At 36.6% G+C, this 13,059-nt stretch overlaps 1 protein-coding gene across 1 annotated transcript in view; it reads right to left on the bottom strand.

Annotated features, from left to right (window-relative positions):
- Nucleotides 1-594: 594 nt before the first annotated feature.
- Nucleotides 595-13,059, bottom strand: part of LOC149555130 (uncharacterized) — a 78,313-nt gene continuing 65,848 nt past the window's right edge. Inside the window, exon 4 of the mRNA XM_089829190.1 lies at nucleotides 595-715. Within this exon, the coding sequence (XP_089685316.1) occupies nucleotides 595-715 (121 nt within the window). The remainder of the gene's footprint in view (nucleotides 716-13,059) is intronic.

Here is a 13,059-nt window from a genome sequence, read left to right as displayed (position 1 = left end):
TCAAAATTTGCACGAGACTTATGTTCACGACATGGCACCCTTTTGCCACATGTCCAGTGGGTCCAGCTTGCAGGGCAATAGGTCGCATCATTGAAGAAGTTCTGTAGTGCCGTAGGTGCTATGTCGCTATCGCATGTTGGCCGAAAAATTTGCATAACGACATAGCACCTGCCAAAAAAGTCTGACGGCGGGCAGGTCGCGTCATCGGAAAAGTTTCATGACGGATTGAGAATTGTTCACAACGGCGGGTGGTTAGTTTTCATGGGTCAAAAAATTCAAAAGGACGGCAAGGCGCCATGTCACCATCGAAAAAATCACGAGTTTTTCGATAGCGACATAGTGCCCAGCCGACCGGAAGGTGTTCATGGCAACGGAAAGGATCAATGGCAAGAGTTTAGGCAAGTGGTTGGGTCCCATTTGTACCTCACCTACACAGTTAGAAGCCCAGTGCCATGGTAGCGAATCAGAGGGAGCCACGTGCAAGAGAGAAGACATGTCATCAATTGGGCGCCATGGCACTATGGGAATTTGACCTCAATTTTCTCATAGCGACACGTGGCCACTCCATGGGGTTAGGTCTTGGAATCTACCAGGTCAGCACTTCAAATGGCCAATAAGGAACCGCCACATATACCAAGTCAGAACACAGTCAGTGCACGGGACCAGATCTTCAGCACGGTCAGTGTAGTCAAGGGTTAGAACTCCATCGTCAGATCTGCAAAGATCAACGATAGGCGCCATCATGCTATAGAAGAGCTGCACGAGAATTATGATGGCGACATAGCACTTGGAGGACACGTGTCCCCATGGGTCCAGACATGTCAGCGAGGATCCATCAGAAAGTTCAACATGGCCAGTTCCTATTCATCGATGCACTGAGGGGCAGTATCCATCTTGCTTGCCGCTAGATTTAAGGCAAATCAACGGATGGCACCATGTCACCATGATGAAGTTGCACAATCTTTACCATAGCGACATGGCACCCTTTTTCCATGTGTCGGCAGAGCCCGATTGCAACAGGGTACATCGATCAATATTGACAGGTTTCTTTTGGGCATGGTGCATTTTGCTGAGGTGGCGCCAGATATGATAGGCTCGGGGTAAGGACAGCAATGACACGATGAGTCATCACGATTGTTAGATTCAAAACTGATTGACAAATAGCACCATCTCACTATGGTAAAGTTGTGCGATCTTTACCATGGCAACATAGTGATTTGTCGACACGTGTCTCACTGGCCCGGCCAAGGTTGGCGGTTAGCGGCTGGCGGTTACGGTTAATGATAACAATCTGAAAGGTGGCGTGGTTAGTTAAATAAAGGAAGGTCAACCATGGAGGACTTCCCAGGTGGCAGAATTAAAGGAATGTGATTGGCCTACGTGGCCCAGTCGGCATATGGAACCATTTGACCTTGACGACCCTGTTGATTCATGAACCAGGAAGCAAAGGTGATCGATTTTATCTTGCGATCTGATCTTCGTGATCAATTCTGACCTACTAGAAATGAATGCAAAACATAGGAAAACACTCAACCGTCTCAGTCGATCCATCTACTATGTCAGGATCATTCATTGGTGCCGCTTCTGTCTATTCGAGGCATTTCTTCAATCGAATACCTGATTTTGTACCTCAGAACCATGCTCGAGTGTGATCTTTGATCGGATCTTTTTGTATGGGAGCTAGATGGCAGTAGTTGAGCAGTTAATGTAGAGCCAATTTTCTCAGTTATGCTAAACTATAAAGGAAATTTTGTAATCTTTTCTTAAGGGGACTCTTTTTTTGATTTCTCTGCTACTGCTTGCAGGTCTGCAGTGTAAAATTCCCTTTGTCTCTGAGCTGTATAACATTCTGTATCATCTCCTTCAGCCATCAATGTGCATGTGCATTCATCTTGCCTCTCATTGGTGTATTGTTGAGATCTGTGACTGGCATATTGTATCTATTCTTGGCCTACTAGATAATATATAAGTGAAATCCTTTTCCTTATGTCATTTAGCTTGGTCTCCTGATCTGTATGTGGTTGCTGATTGATATAAGTTTGTGTGTGTATGCCTTTTGAATGTTATCTTGGTCCTGTAGTGCATATATGGGCAGAAAAGAAGTCTGAACACTCTATTTTGGTGCATCACCTCCTTAGATTAGACTAGGTATATTTGCTTTCGTGTTCTCTTTCTTCCCTTTTCTCTCCAAGAGTAGATAGGTGCACCCTAATAGTAAGAGGAAGTCGGCCTTCTCTGGAGACTCAACCTCATAGTTCAAGTCCCACCGCTTGGAGGTTGTTTTCATGCTTCACTAGGTTGTCCTCGCGCATAGGCCTTGGACAAGGGTGCAAACCTAAGTGAAAATAACTATATTTCTTGATAAGAAACCAATTGCAATCTAAATAAATAAAAAAATTTAAAGAAAAATTGAAAAAACCTACAAAATAATGCAAAATATATAAAACAATGCAAAAACAATAGTAGAAAACATACGACGTGATCCCAATCTTGAACTTTGATGATGAGGAGGCATTTTGAGGAGGCAGGTGGAAAAAGTCTTCAATTTCTTCAACTCACATACAATCTACAAGCGAGAAATACAAGCACAATAAAATGGGCTATGGGTTTGTAGCCCATTTATAAAATTTCTTAATTTTAGAAATCGTGTACACACTTTTAAATTTTTTTTTAAAATGGGGTGTCATGTTTTTGGCACCACAACTTGGTGCACACACCCATGGCCTTATTATAGAAGACCCTTAAACCTTTCTTTTTGAGTTTGACATTCTCTGTAGGAGCTATGACTACACAACTGATGCCCATAAGTTGAAATTGTTTCCCTCTACTCTGAAGGAGGTTGCTCTAAGATGGTTCATGGGGTTGGGTGCAAATGTTGTAGCAAACTGGAGTAAAATGAGTAATTTGTTTCTTCAAAAATATAAAGAATATTACAGAGGTCAAGATATGAAGGGTGATGACATTTTTAACATGTCATGGAAGGAGGGTGAAACCTTGGAAGACTATGTTTCTAGATTCTTGTTCAATGTGCAATAGAACACACAACATAACTTAAATGAAGAATCTAAGAAGCATCTTTTTCTAGGAGGTGTGCAAGAAGAAAGTATGGAAGCCTTGGACCTAATGGCTAGAGGAGATGTTACAAAAATGACTTGGAATGAAATCAAGGAGATATGTCAGAACTATTCAAGAGCTATTGTGAAGAAAGGTAGAGTAATAAGGAACCTACCACATAAGACCAATGGTGGGTCTGGTGTATCTAAGATGGAGTTATCCAACCTACTGTCTAACTTCAAGTAATATATCATTAATGATGTTGCTACAAAGTTGGATACCATGCAAGCCCAAAGGAAAAAGGATGAAGTTGATGCTATGCTAATTGAATTTTGCTCTTGTTGTAGATAAAGGAAGAAGAACTGCACATGAAAGACCATTGTAGCTATAAATGCATGGAAAATGCCCACTGAGTTTAAAGCAATTGATGAGGATACAGGAGAAGTAATCTATGTTTCTCAAAGATGACCATGGGCTCAGAGAAGGTATGCCTCAAGACTCTCCAAATAATTTTGGTTATAATAATAATTAGTGGTAATGCACTATTCCTCCAAATTATGCCCTCAAGGATAGAATTAGAACAATAATTGGCCCAACCAGCAACCACAATATAACCAAGCCTACCAACAACCACCTCTGTATCTATAGAAAAATAATCAATGGCCTTAACAAAATAACTAGTATCCTCATGGGGCCCTAACTAGCAACCTATCTACCAAGAGAATTGGTAGCAACCACCTTAGTGGGGGCCTAACTAGCCACCTCAACAGCAATCCCTTATGCTTCTACCTTAGTAGCAAGCCCCGATGCCTTTGCCTCCTACAGCCAATGTTAGCCCACAAAAGCAAACACAACTTCCTACTTAGCCAGCACCAAATCCCAACAATAAGAAATAGGCTTATTCTTTATAGATAAATGACATTCATCTAAGGTCCTGAACCAAGTTGCCTCCACCTAAAGGACCTACAATAACTGAGGTTGCTGATACTAAAAATATTCTAAAAAATCAACTAGCCAATGCCTCAATTCCCCCACAAGCATCTACTCCCTCTTATTCGCAGTTAGTTCCTGGAGCTTCATCTAAACCAAATCTTGTAGCAATTGATCTCCTAGACCAGTTTAAACAAATGACTATCTAGATTCCCTTATTGGATGTGCTTAAGGAGATTCTCCTTTACAATAAAACTTTAAAAGAAGCATGTGTCAAGTAGTCTAGTAGAAAGAAAAAAGGATCCTCCTACTACCCATGTGTTGGGACAACTTTCTAATTTAAATTTGAGCAAATCCCTAATGCCTAAGTATTCTAACCCAAGAAGTCCTGTGGTTACCATACACATATATGGCATCCAAATTTAGAATGTTTTGATTTATCTAGGATCATCAATTAATTTCATGAATAGAGAAGTCTTGTTAAGACTTAGCATTATTGGATTAAGGGATACTCCTACTATACTTCAGTTAGTAGATAACTCAATTGTCAAGCCTAATGGAATGATAGAAGATATCATTATAACCTTGGATTCCCTAGATTTTCCTTCAAACTTTGTTGTGCTATCACCTAGATGCACCCTTGGAGGATATCCATTAATCTTAGGAAGATTTTGGTTAGCCACTATAGATGCATGCATTGCATGTTGAGCAAGAAAAATGACAATATCAGATGGTGCCAAGACTAAAAAGTTAACTCTGTACTCTCCTGCACAACCACAACTAGATCTTGACCAAGTTTCTTGGTTGGACCTTGGTGATGATCCTTCACAAGTCAATTATGTTCAATAGCTCATGATGCTTAAGAGAAACCCATTTGTTGTATCCTAGGAAGAAGATGATGTACTAGTTACAATCCTTAGTAATTAGTATGATTCTAAGCAATCCACTTCTGCAAATCCTACTGTATCCTTACAAATTGTATTGTTTAAATGTGATGCATCTCAATCTCCTATAGCACCTAATTTCCTTCATACATTATTACCCCATGAAATTAAATCTCCATCAATAGTAGAGGTTTTAAATATGGATAAGGTAAAGAGAGATGAGATTGCTGCAGCAAAAGAGTTGAATGTCAATAATAACCTTACTGCATCTCAGATGACAAGTCTCATTAAACTATTGCAAGATAGTCAGCAACCCTTTGCATGGGACTATACTAACATAAGGGATTAGGTCCTAGTCTTTATACACATAGAATATTTATTAACTTAGAATGTTAGCCAGTGAGACAACCCCAAAGGAGAGTAAACCCAACATTAAAAGATATAGTCAAAGTAGAGTTACAAAAAGCTTCTTAATATTGGATTTATCTATCCTATTTTTGATAGCCAATGGGTGTCACCTCTAGTTATTGCTCCAAAGAAGGGAGGAAAATGGAGAGTATGTGTAAACTATAGGGAGCTTAATAAAGCCACTAAAAAGGATCACTTTCCTTTTCCATTTATTGACCAAGTACTGGATAACCTAGTAGGAAGGAGATATTTTTCATTTTTAGAAGGTTTCAGTAGATATAATCAAATCCATATTTATCTAGAAGATTAGGATAAGACAGTGTTCACCTATCCATGAGGAACATTTTCTTACTCTATCTTACCATTTGGATTATGTAATGCAACTACAACTTTTCAATGAGTAGTACTTAGCATATTTTCAAACATAGCTACTGATTGTGTTGAAATCTATATGGATGATTTCACCACTTATGGTGACACATTTGAACAAGCTCATGCCAACTTGGAGAAGTTATTAAAAAGGTTTCAAGAATACAACCTTTCTCTTAATAGTGAGAAATGTTATTTCATTGTGGAAGAAGGAGTTGTTCTTGGCCACTACCTTTCCTCTTGTGGAATTCAAGTGGACCCTAAAAAGATTGCTATAATTACTAATCTACTAACACCATCCAAGAAAATAGATGTTGGAAGCTTTCTTGGACATGCCTATTACTATAGGAGGTTCATCAAAAAATCCAGTAAGCTTGCTACCCCCTTGTACAACTTACTCGAGAAGATAGCTGAATTTGAGTGGACAGAAAACTATGAAGTAACATTCCAGCAATTGAAGGATGTTTTGACTATAACACCATTTCTTAGAGGCCCTGATTGGAAGCTACCTTTTCACATTCACACTAATGCATCTGGAACTTCTTTAGGAGTAGTTTTGAGACAAAAAGAAGGTACTATTGAGCATGCCATTTACTATGTTAGTAAGAGTTTGCAGAGTACTAAGCTGAATTATACAATCACTGAAAAAGAATTAATTTTTGTTGTGTATGCATTTAATAAATGTTGGTATTATAACACAAGCTATGAGGTTTTTGTCTACATTGATCTCTCTGCTATAAAATATTTGATGAAAAAACTTGCTATTTCTAGTAGATTAGCATGTTGGCTACTCTTCATGCAGGATTTTAATGTGAAGATAATAGATAAACCAGGCTGAGCTAATGTAGTAGAAGATTTTTAGTCATGACTTCAAGTACTTGATGATCTTGTAACCATAGATGACAGCTTCCCTGATGAACATCTATTTTTAATAGAAAGTTATCACTCATGGTTCATAGATATAGAAAATTACCTTGCTATAGGAAGAAAACCACCTCACTTTTCACCCAAGTAGTGTCATCTATTGGTGGAAAAGAGTTTCAATTTCTCGTGGATAGCTGGGTTAATGTTCTACACTAGACTAGATCAAGTAACTTGCTAGTGTGTGAGGGAAGATGGAACCTATGACATCTTATGGACATGTCATTATGAACAATGTGGGGGTTATTTCATAGAAAAGAGAACAACCTACAAGATTTTAACAACTAGATACTACTGGCCTACTCTCCAAAAGATGCAACAAAGTATACAAAGCCATGTGATCAATTCCAATGCATCGGAAGGCCCACTAAATTTGATGAAATGCATGTATAGCCATAGGTGGTGGCCACACCTTTTGACAAGTGGGGTATTGACTTTGTCAGTCCAATATAACCCTCTTCCCATGGAAAATCATACATCTTAGTATGTATTGATTATGCAACTAAATGGGTTGAAGCACAAGCTATGACACATGCCAAAGATCACAAAGTAGCATATTTTCTATATGAATGCATGTTCAGCAAATTTGGAGTACCTAGAGAAATTGTCATAGATCAAGGAGCTCAATTCACATCCAGCCTAATTTCAAAACTCATGAAGAAGTACATGATCCATCATGGTACATTTTCCCCATACCATCCTCAAGCTAATGGTCAAGTAGAAATAAAAAACAGAGAGATAGAAGCAATCCTGACCAAGATAGTTGCTATTCACAAATAAGACTTAGTTACCTAACATCCTGAAGCAATTTGGGCTTACAAGACTACATGGAAGAGCACCACTGGCTTTACCCCATTTCAATACTTTATGGTAAATCTACTTCCATGCCTATAGAATTTGAGCACAAGACTTTAAAAACTACTTTGGAATTAGATGTTGATCTTTCAAAGGCTCAAGAAGATAGGTTACTACAACCGAATGCCCTTGATGAATATCGCAAATTTTCCCTGCATAATATTGAGATAATTCAAAAGTGGTGGAAGAAATGGCATGATAAGTTCATCCGCAACAAGAAGTTTTCTATTGGAGACTAGGCCCTACTATATAATTCTCGTTATCAGCAAACTCCAGGAAAATTCTAAACTTGTTGGCTTGGACCATATAAAATTATTTCTGTGTTTGAGAATGGTGCAGTCTAGCTTTCTACCATTGATCTTGTTTGCTTTAAACTACTTGCTAATGGGCACCGCTTAAAACTCTACCATAAGTCATCTAGTTGTGAAGAGTTCCTACAGCAATTCTATCCATCTAATGATCCTACGATTCCTATAGAAACTATAGATGAGTTTCTTGCTCATTTGTTGTCCTCTCTCTAAGATCACTTCACTCATCATAATAAACTACTTTCTTTGTGAAATTATTTTCTCAGTAATAATTCTACCTCTCTCCACTTTTTCTCATCTTCCACCTCACCTCATCCTTCATCAACTTCCATGATAGTATCATCTGACAACACTAATTACAAGGTTTGTACACATACTCAAGTTCAAAAATTTTCTTAATGTGTTCTTTTTTTAGTTACCTTTGTCACTAGCAATTGCAAGAGCTATTGCCTAATTTAGTTGGGGCGAGGGGTATTATATTTCATTCATTTGTTGGATGATCATTAAATGTTCATGTTATTCTTTATATGCCACCACATGATAAAAAGAATGATGTGATGTGACAATTACCTTTATGTCACACATTTTTGCAAATTGGTAAGTACAAGTTCTAGCTAAGGTGCTTAATGTAGAATTAAGTGATCTTAAATGCTAAAAACATCAGTATCTTAAAACAAGTACTATCACTTGTCTTCTCGTCTTGTTCCAAGTTTTTCCATTTTTGAAATTACTCTGGTAATCACTCTAGAGGAACAATGGGGGTGATTTGAAAAGAAGAAAACCACTTGACCATACAACATTGTTGGGAGACCCAATTTTCCTACCTATATTTCAAGCTAGGAGGTGGATGAATTACATGTTCAAACTATCTACATGGGATGAGGAGCTTACCTTAGAATTTTTGCAGACACCAAGGGATGGTTTTTCCATAGTTAAAGGAATAAGGGTTTTGTTTTCACTTAAAATTGTAGCTGAGATAATGGAATTGCCTCTGGCAAGGGAGGATTTTTTAAATGCATTGGATGCAGCGTTGGCTAGAGCCCAATTTACAATGCACACAGACCCAAGGCTTCAGATAGATTAGAAACAATGTACAATCCATACATCTTTACTCGAACGGTCTAAACAATGTGCTATCTATATTGTGAGATATTTTACTTGTGAGGGGAGACATTCATATTTACATGCCACAAATTTCAAATTTTTGAGTTGTCTAAGACATGATGACTACCCTTTGAATGTTCCTCATTTTATGTATCACATTTTGTTAAAAAGAGTCGTTGTAGTGCAAAAAGGAACCCCAAAAAAGATATTTCACACCACTATTTTACTAAGCTCATCATAGAAAAATCCCTCAGGGAACAACTTGGGATATCTTGGGAAGATTTTGTTTCAAGCAAAGTGCAAAACCCTATTAGGCAACCTACAGAGCAAGTTGAAAAAGAAAGAGAATCTCAAGAAAATCCTGTAAACCTAGCACCAGGATCTTCCTCATCCGGACCCAAGAGGTCACAAAGAACCCCAATTTTCTCTCTCATAGCTTCTACCTCTAGGTCGGGTCCAACATCTAATAAGGGTAAAAGTAAAATTAAATTTCCCTAAATACTGTCTCTCTTGCAGTTCCTAGGGTTTATAAGAAGAAGAAAGGGTATGTATAGGAAACATATTTAGAACTTCTTGTAGCTTCAAAGGTAGCAAAATTACCCTTTTAGGCATAGAACTTGAAGGAGACAATCATTTGTAAAACCCAATAAGGGTGTGCCTTTATAATGCCTTGTGTCCAAAAATGTAACTATTGAAAAAGAGAAATCCTCTTCTTCTGATAAGGATAAGATCATCATTGAAGATGGTTCAAATAAAGAAACTACAGAATGTTTGCCTACAATAGCAAGAACATCCTCTGTCCATCCACCCATCATTTCCATAGATTCAAACAATGATGATAGTGTATCTATTAGAGTTGCAGGCTCTCCTCCTATTCTTCAAAGGAGAGAATTTCATGAAAAAGCTATTGGAATAAATTTAGAAATAGTTGATACTATTGATGAATATATTCTTTCACAAAGACCTGATGCTTTAGCTTCTATAGCCAAGCAAGTTGTTCCTCTTGGTCCTTCACCTGCATCACATGTTACTTACCATCCTGGTTCCACTATTTCATTGTTGAGCAATATTTCATAGCTATCTAATCAATTAATCTAGGAGAGGGAAGAATGGAAAATAGAGAGAGAGAGAGAGAGAGAGAGAGAGAGAGAGAGAGAGAGAGAGAGAGAGAGAGAGAGAGCTTCAACAAAACAATCTTCAATCAAACTTGAGAATTGATTGAAATAACTATAAAGATTGAACAATTAAGTAGCAAACTTACAAAAGTCACTACCATGATTCCTAAATTGATGTCTTGTCACTCTCCTTCTCTTATTTATGCTCTCTTTTTGAAAGAACAATTTGTTAATTACCATATGACCTGTGTAATGCAAGGTAAAAGTTTAGCATTGAATACTCCTCAAGAATTCTCCCAAACTTTTCATACTACCCTTATAACCATCAAAATTTTACTTTGTAAACTCTTTTTACATAATTTAGTAGTCCCTGAAAACATAGATTGGAACCCTCTGCTTTATGTAGGTGATATTCAACTCAGGGCATTGATATCTTGGATCCAAAATGAAGTTAGTAGAGAAAATCAGGCCTGCTAGTATAGAGAATTACTGTATGAGATTCCACTTTTTCTTAGGCATGAAGCCAAAGATGCAAGAATAATTTACTCTGATTGGTTGAAAGTTTCTCAATCGAAATCTAGAAACCAAATTATTTCTCCTTTAAGGGAGGTAGCCTATCAAGAATATAAAGCTATGGTAGAAATAGATCTTCTTGTAGCAAAGTAGGGAAATCAATGGCACTAGATAGGATTTAAAGAAGACCTACCGAAGAAGGAACCTCATTCTCTGTTGAATTTTATCATGGCTGGTCAGCAAGCACCCTAGTACATTAAGCTAGAGGAAGAAAGGAAAAGTGATTGGATCGCTGTTACTTTTCAGCCTCCACTGCTATTGTCCCCATTGCTTACTAATAAGCAAGATTTAGAAAAATTTGATACGATAGAAGAGCTCTGCAAATGGGAAGGGTACAAGAAGAGTAAAGGTTTTTATTGGAACTACACTATAGAAGGTAAAGGACATACTGTTCCCTCATATTTGAGGATGGCTGCGGGGGTCAAGAATTTTATGTTTCCTTGAGGACAAGTCAAAGTTTTAGTTAGAGGGAATTATGAGACCAGAATATGGTCTATTTTATCATTTCATTTTCAGTTGAATTTGCAAACTTTCTAAAAACTTTGATGTTTAAGAACACGATGTTTATGATAATTTCAAACAAATGTGTGCATAATTACTTTCTAAGAGTAAAATGAATATGCTATAAAATGATATGTCATTTGATTACAAAATAGTGAGAATGATGTTTTTCTTCCTTAGCTAGGTTGGGTAGTTCTCCTGTAGCAATATGACATAGGGTAAACTAATTTAGACGAGATATTTTGAATTAGTCTTGATGTATGTTATTACTTTGGAGGCACTAATAGTTTGTAGATTCAAAGGTAAAGTTAACTCAGCTAAGTGGAGTCAGTAGCTCAAGCAAACAATGGTAAATTTCATTGATGACCTTCCACATCACCAACTATTTTGTCCATAATAGCCAGTACCCATTTTTAGGAAAGTTGGAGTCAAAGTGAGAAATCTAGAGGTCATGAGCTCCTAAATTCATGTTCCATTTGGCACCAAAGTTAATACATCTCTTGTAATATTCAATGCCATCCATTGTTTTGATAGTTGATGAAGTCTAAAATATAGGAATCCTATTCCTAGTTTGTGCTTAAATAACTAGAAGTCTATGTTCCAGAAAAAGGGAATTAATTAGTAGTTTTTAGTAGAAGACAGAAGTTTTCTGAGTTTTGAGTACTGAATGTAATCTTGTTGTTTATCAATATGTATGTTTATTGTTGTTATGAATAGAAAGTTCATTTCAAGTTTCCATCTTTGAGTAGTTCTATTTTACTTCTCTGTGGGGGCCCACACAGGAAGTGAACTAGTTAATTAGCATAGGATTTACTTTCAGTTCGTAGAACTAGAGTTTACCATGTTGTTCCTGTAGCCATTGATAGCAAAATTAGTGGACCGTTCTTGTAGCATAGGCACTTGAAGTAGTTCTCAACCATATTGTCATGCTTTGTCAAAATAGATTTGATTCTCGGCTTTAGTGTAGATTTCCTATAGCATAATCATTTGAATTTTCGTAGAATAATTCTTAAGTAGAGAGAAGTTTGAAGCATATACTTTGTAGACACCATTTCAAGTTTACGTCCCTAGTTGATAAATTAAATGAGCCCAAATGAGTTGGGTTAGAAACACTTGGGATGTCCAATCCTGGATTAAGCAGTCCATTGCTATAGTATTTTGATCCCTTTCTTTGGCCAAGCAAAATATATAATAAATAATATAAAATATGTATTAACAAGTACATAATAGTATTATTTATTAGAAATTTAAGTTTCTTAAATTCACATATTTAATATTCTAAATTATTACTAATATACACAAGCATATATTAATATTAATAAAAGAAATGTGTGTGTGTGTGTGTGTGTGTGTGTGTGTGTGTGTTATATGCTTTTTATAGGTATTAAAATATCCTATATTTTATCATACATATATTGCATAAATTTTATATAATGATATATCTGTATTACCAGGTAAAGTATTATGTTATAAGAAATGTTGACAATTTATTAAGAATTTTAACTATCAAAATTATGGTTTAAGAAAAAATTGGCTCATTAATGTGTACGATCTTTAAAAAAATTGCCTACCATATAAAGTTATAAAATAGAAAAATGACCAATACAACCATTAATTTCTAGGCTTGCTCATGCGTCACACATAAAGCTAAAGTATATGGCATTGTTTTATAATACCCTGCATAGAACAAGGAGTCTAAAAAAATAAATTTATCAAATGTTGTTGGAAAATCTCTGGCTGATATGTTCAAGAAATTCAGATGCAAAGATAAGACATGTGAACTATTTGATCACGTGTCTTGAAAATGTGGTCTAGTGAATGTAATCTGTTTGACAAAATGTCCAAATAAATGTCTCAAAGGTGCTTTCATGCAATGTTCTAATTCCTAGATATTTACCAAATGGTTTTGGTGAAAATGATTTGGAAACCTATAAGAAAATGCATTGGCGGTTGTAAAATTGGACTCTACACATTGTATTTTTAAGGTGGGAAAAGAGTGGAGGGAGATCCTATAGATTGACGTGGTTGGACTAAAAA

The sequence above is a fragment of the Cupressus sempervirens genome, chromosome 5, assembly GCF_028749045.1.
Source record: "Cupressus sempervirens isolate cs-2001-9-10 chromosome 5, ASM2874904v1, whole genome shotgun sequence".
Lineage (NCBI taxonomy): Eukaryota > Viridiplantae > Streptophyta > Pinopsida > Cupressales > Cupressaceae > Cupressus > Cupressus sempervirens.
The sequence above is the reverse complement of the archived record's forward strand: the minus strand, read 5'-3'. Positions and strand labels throughout refer to the sequence as shown.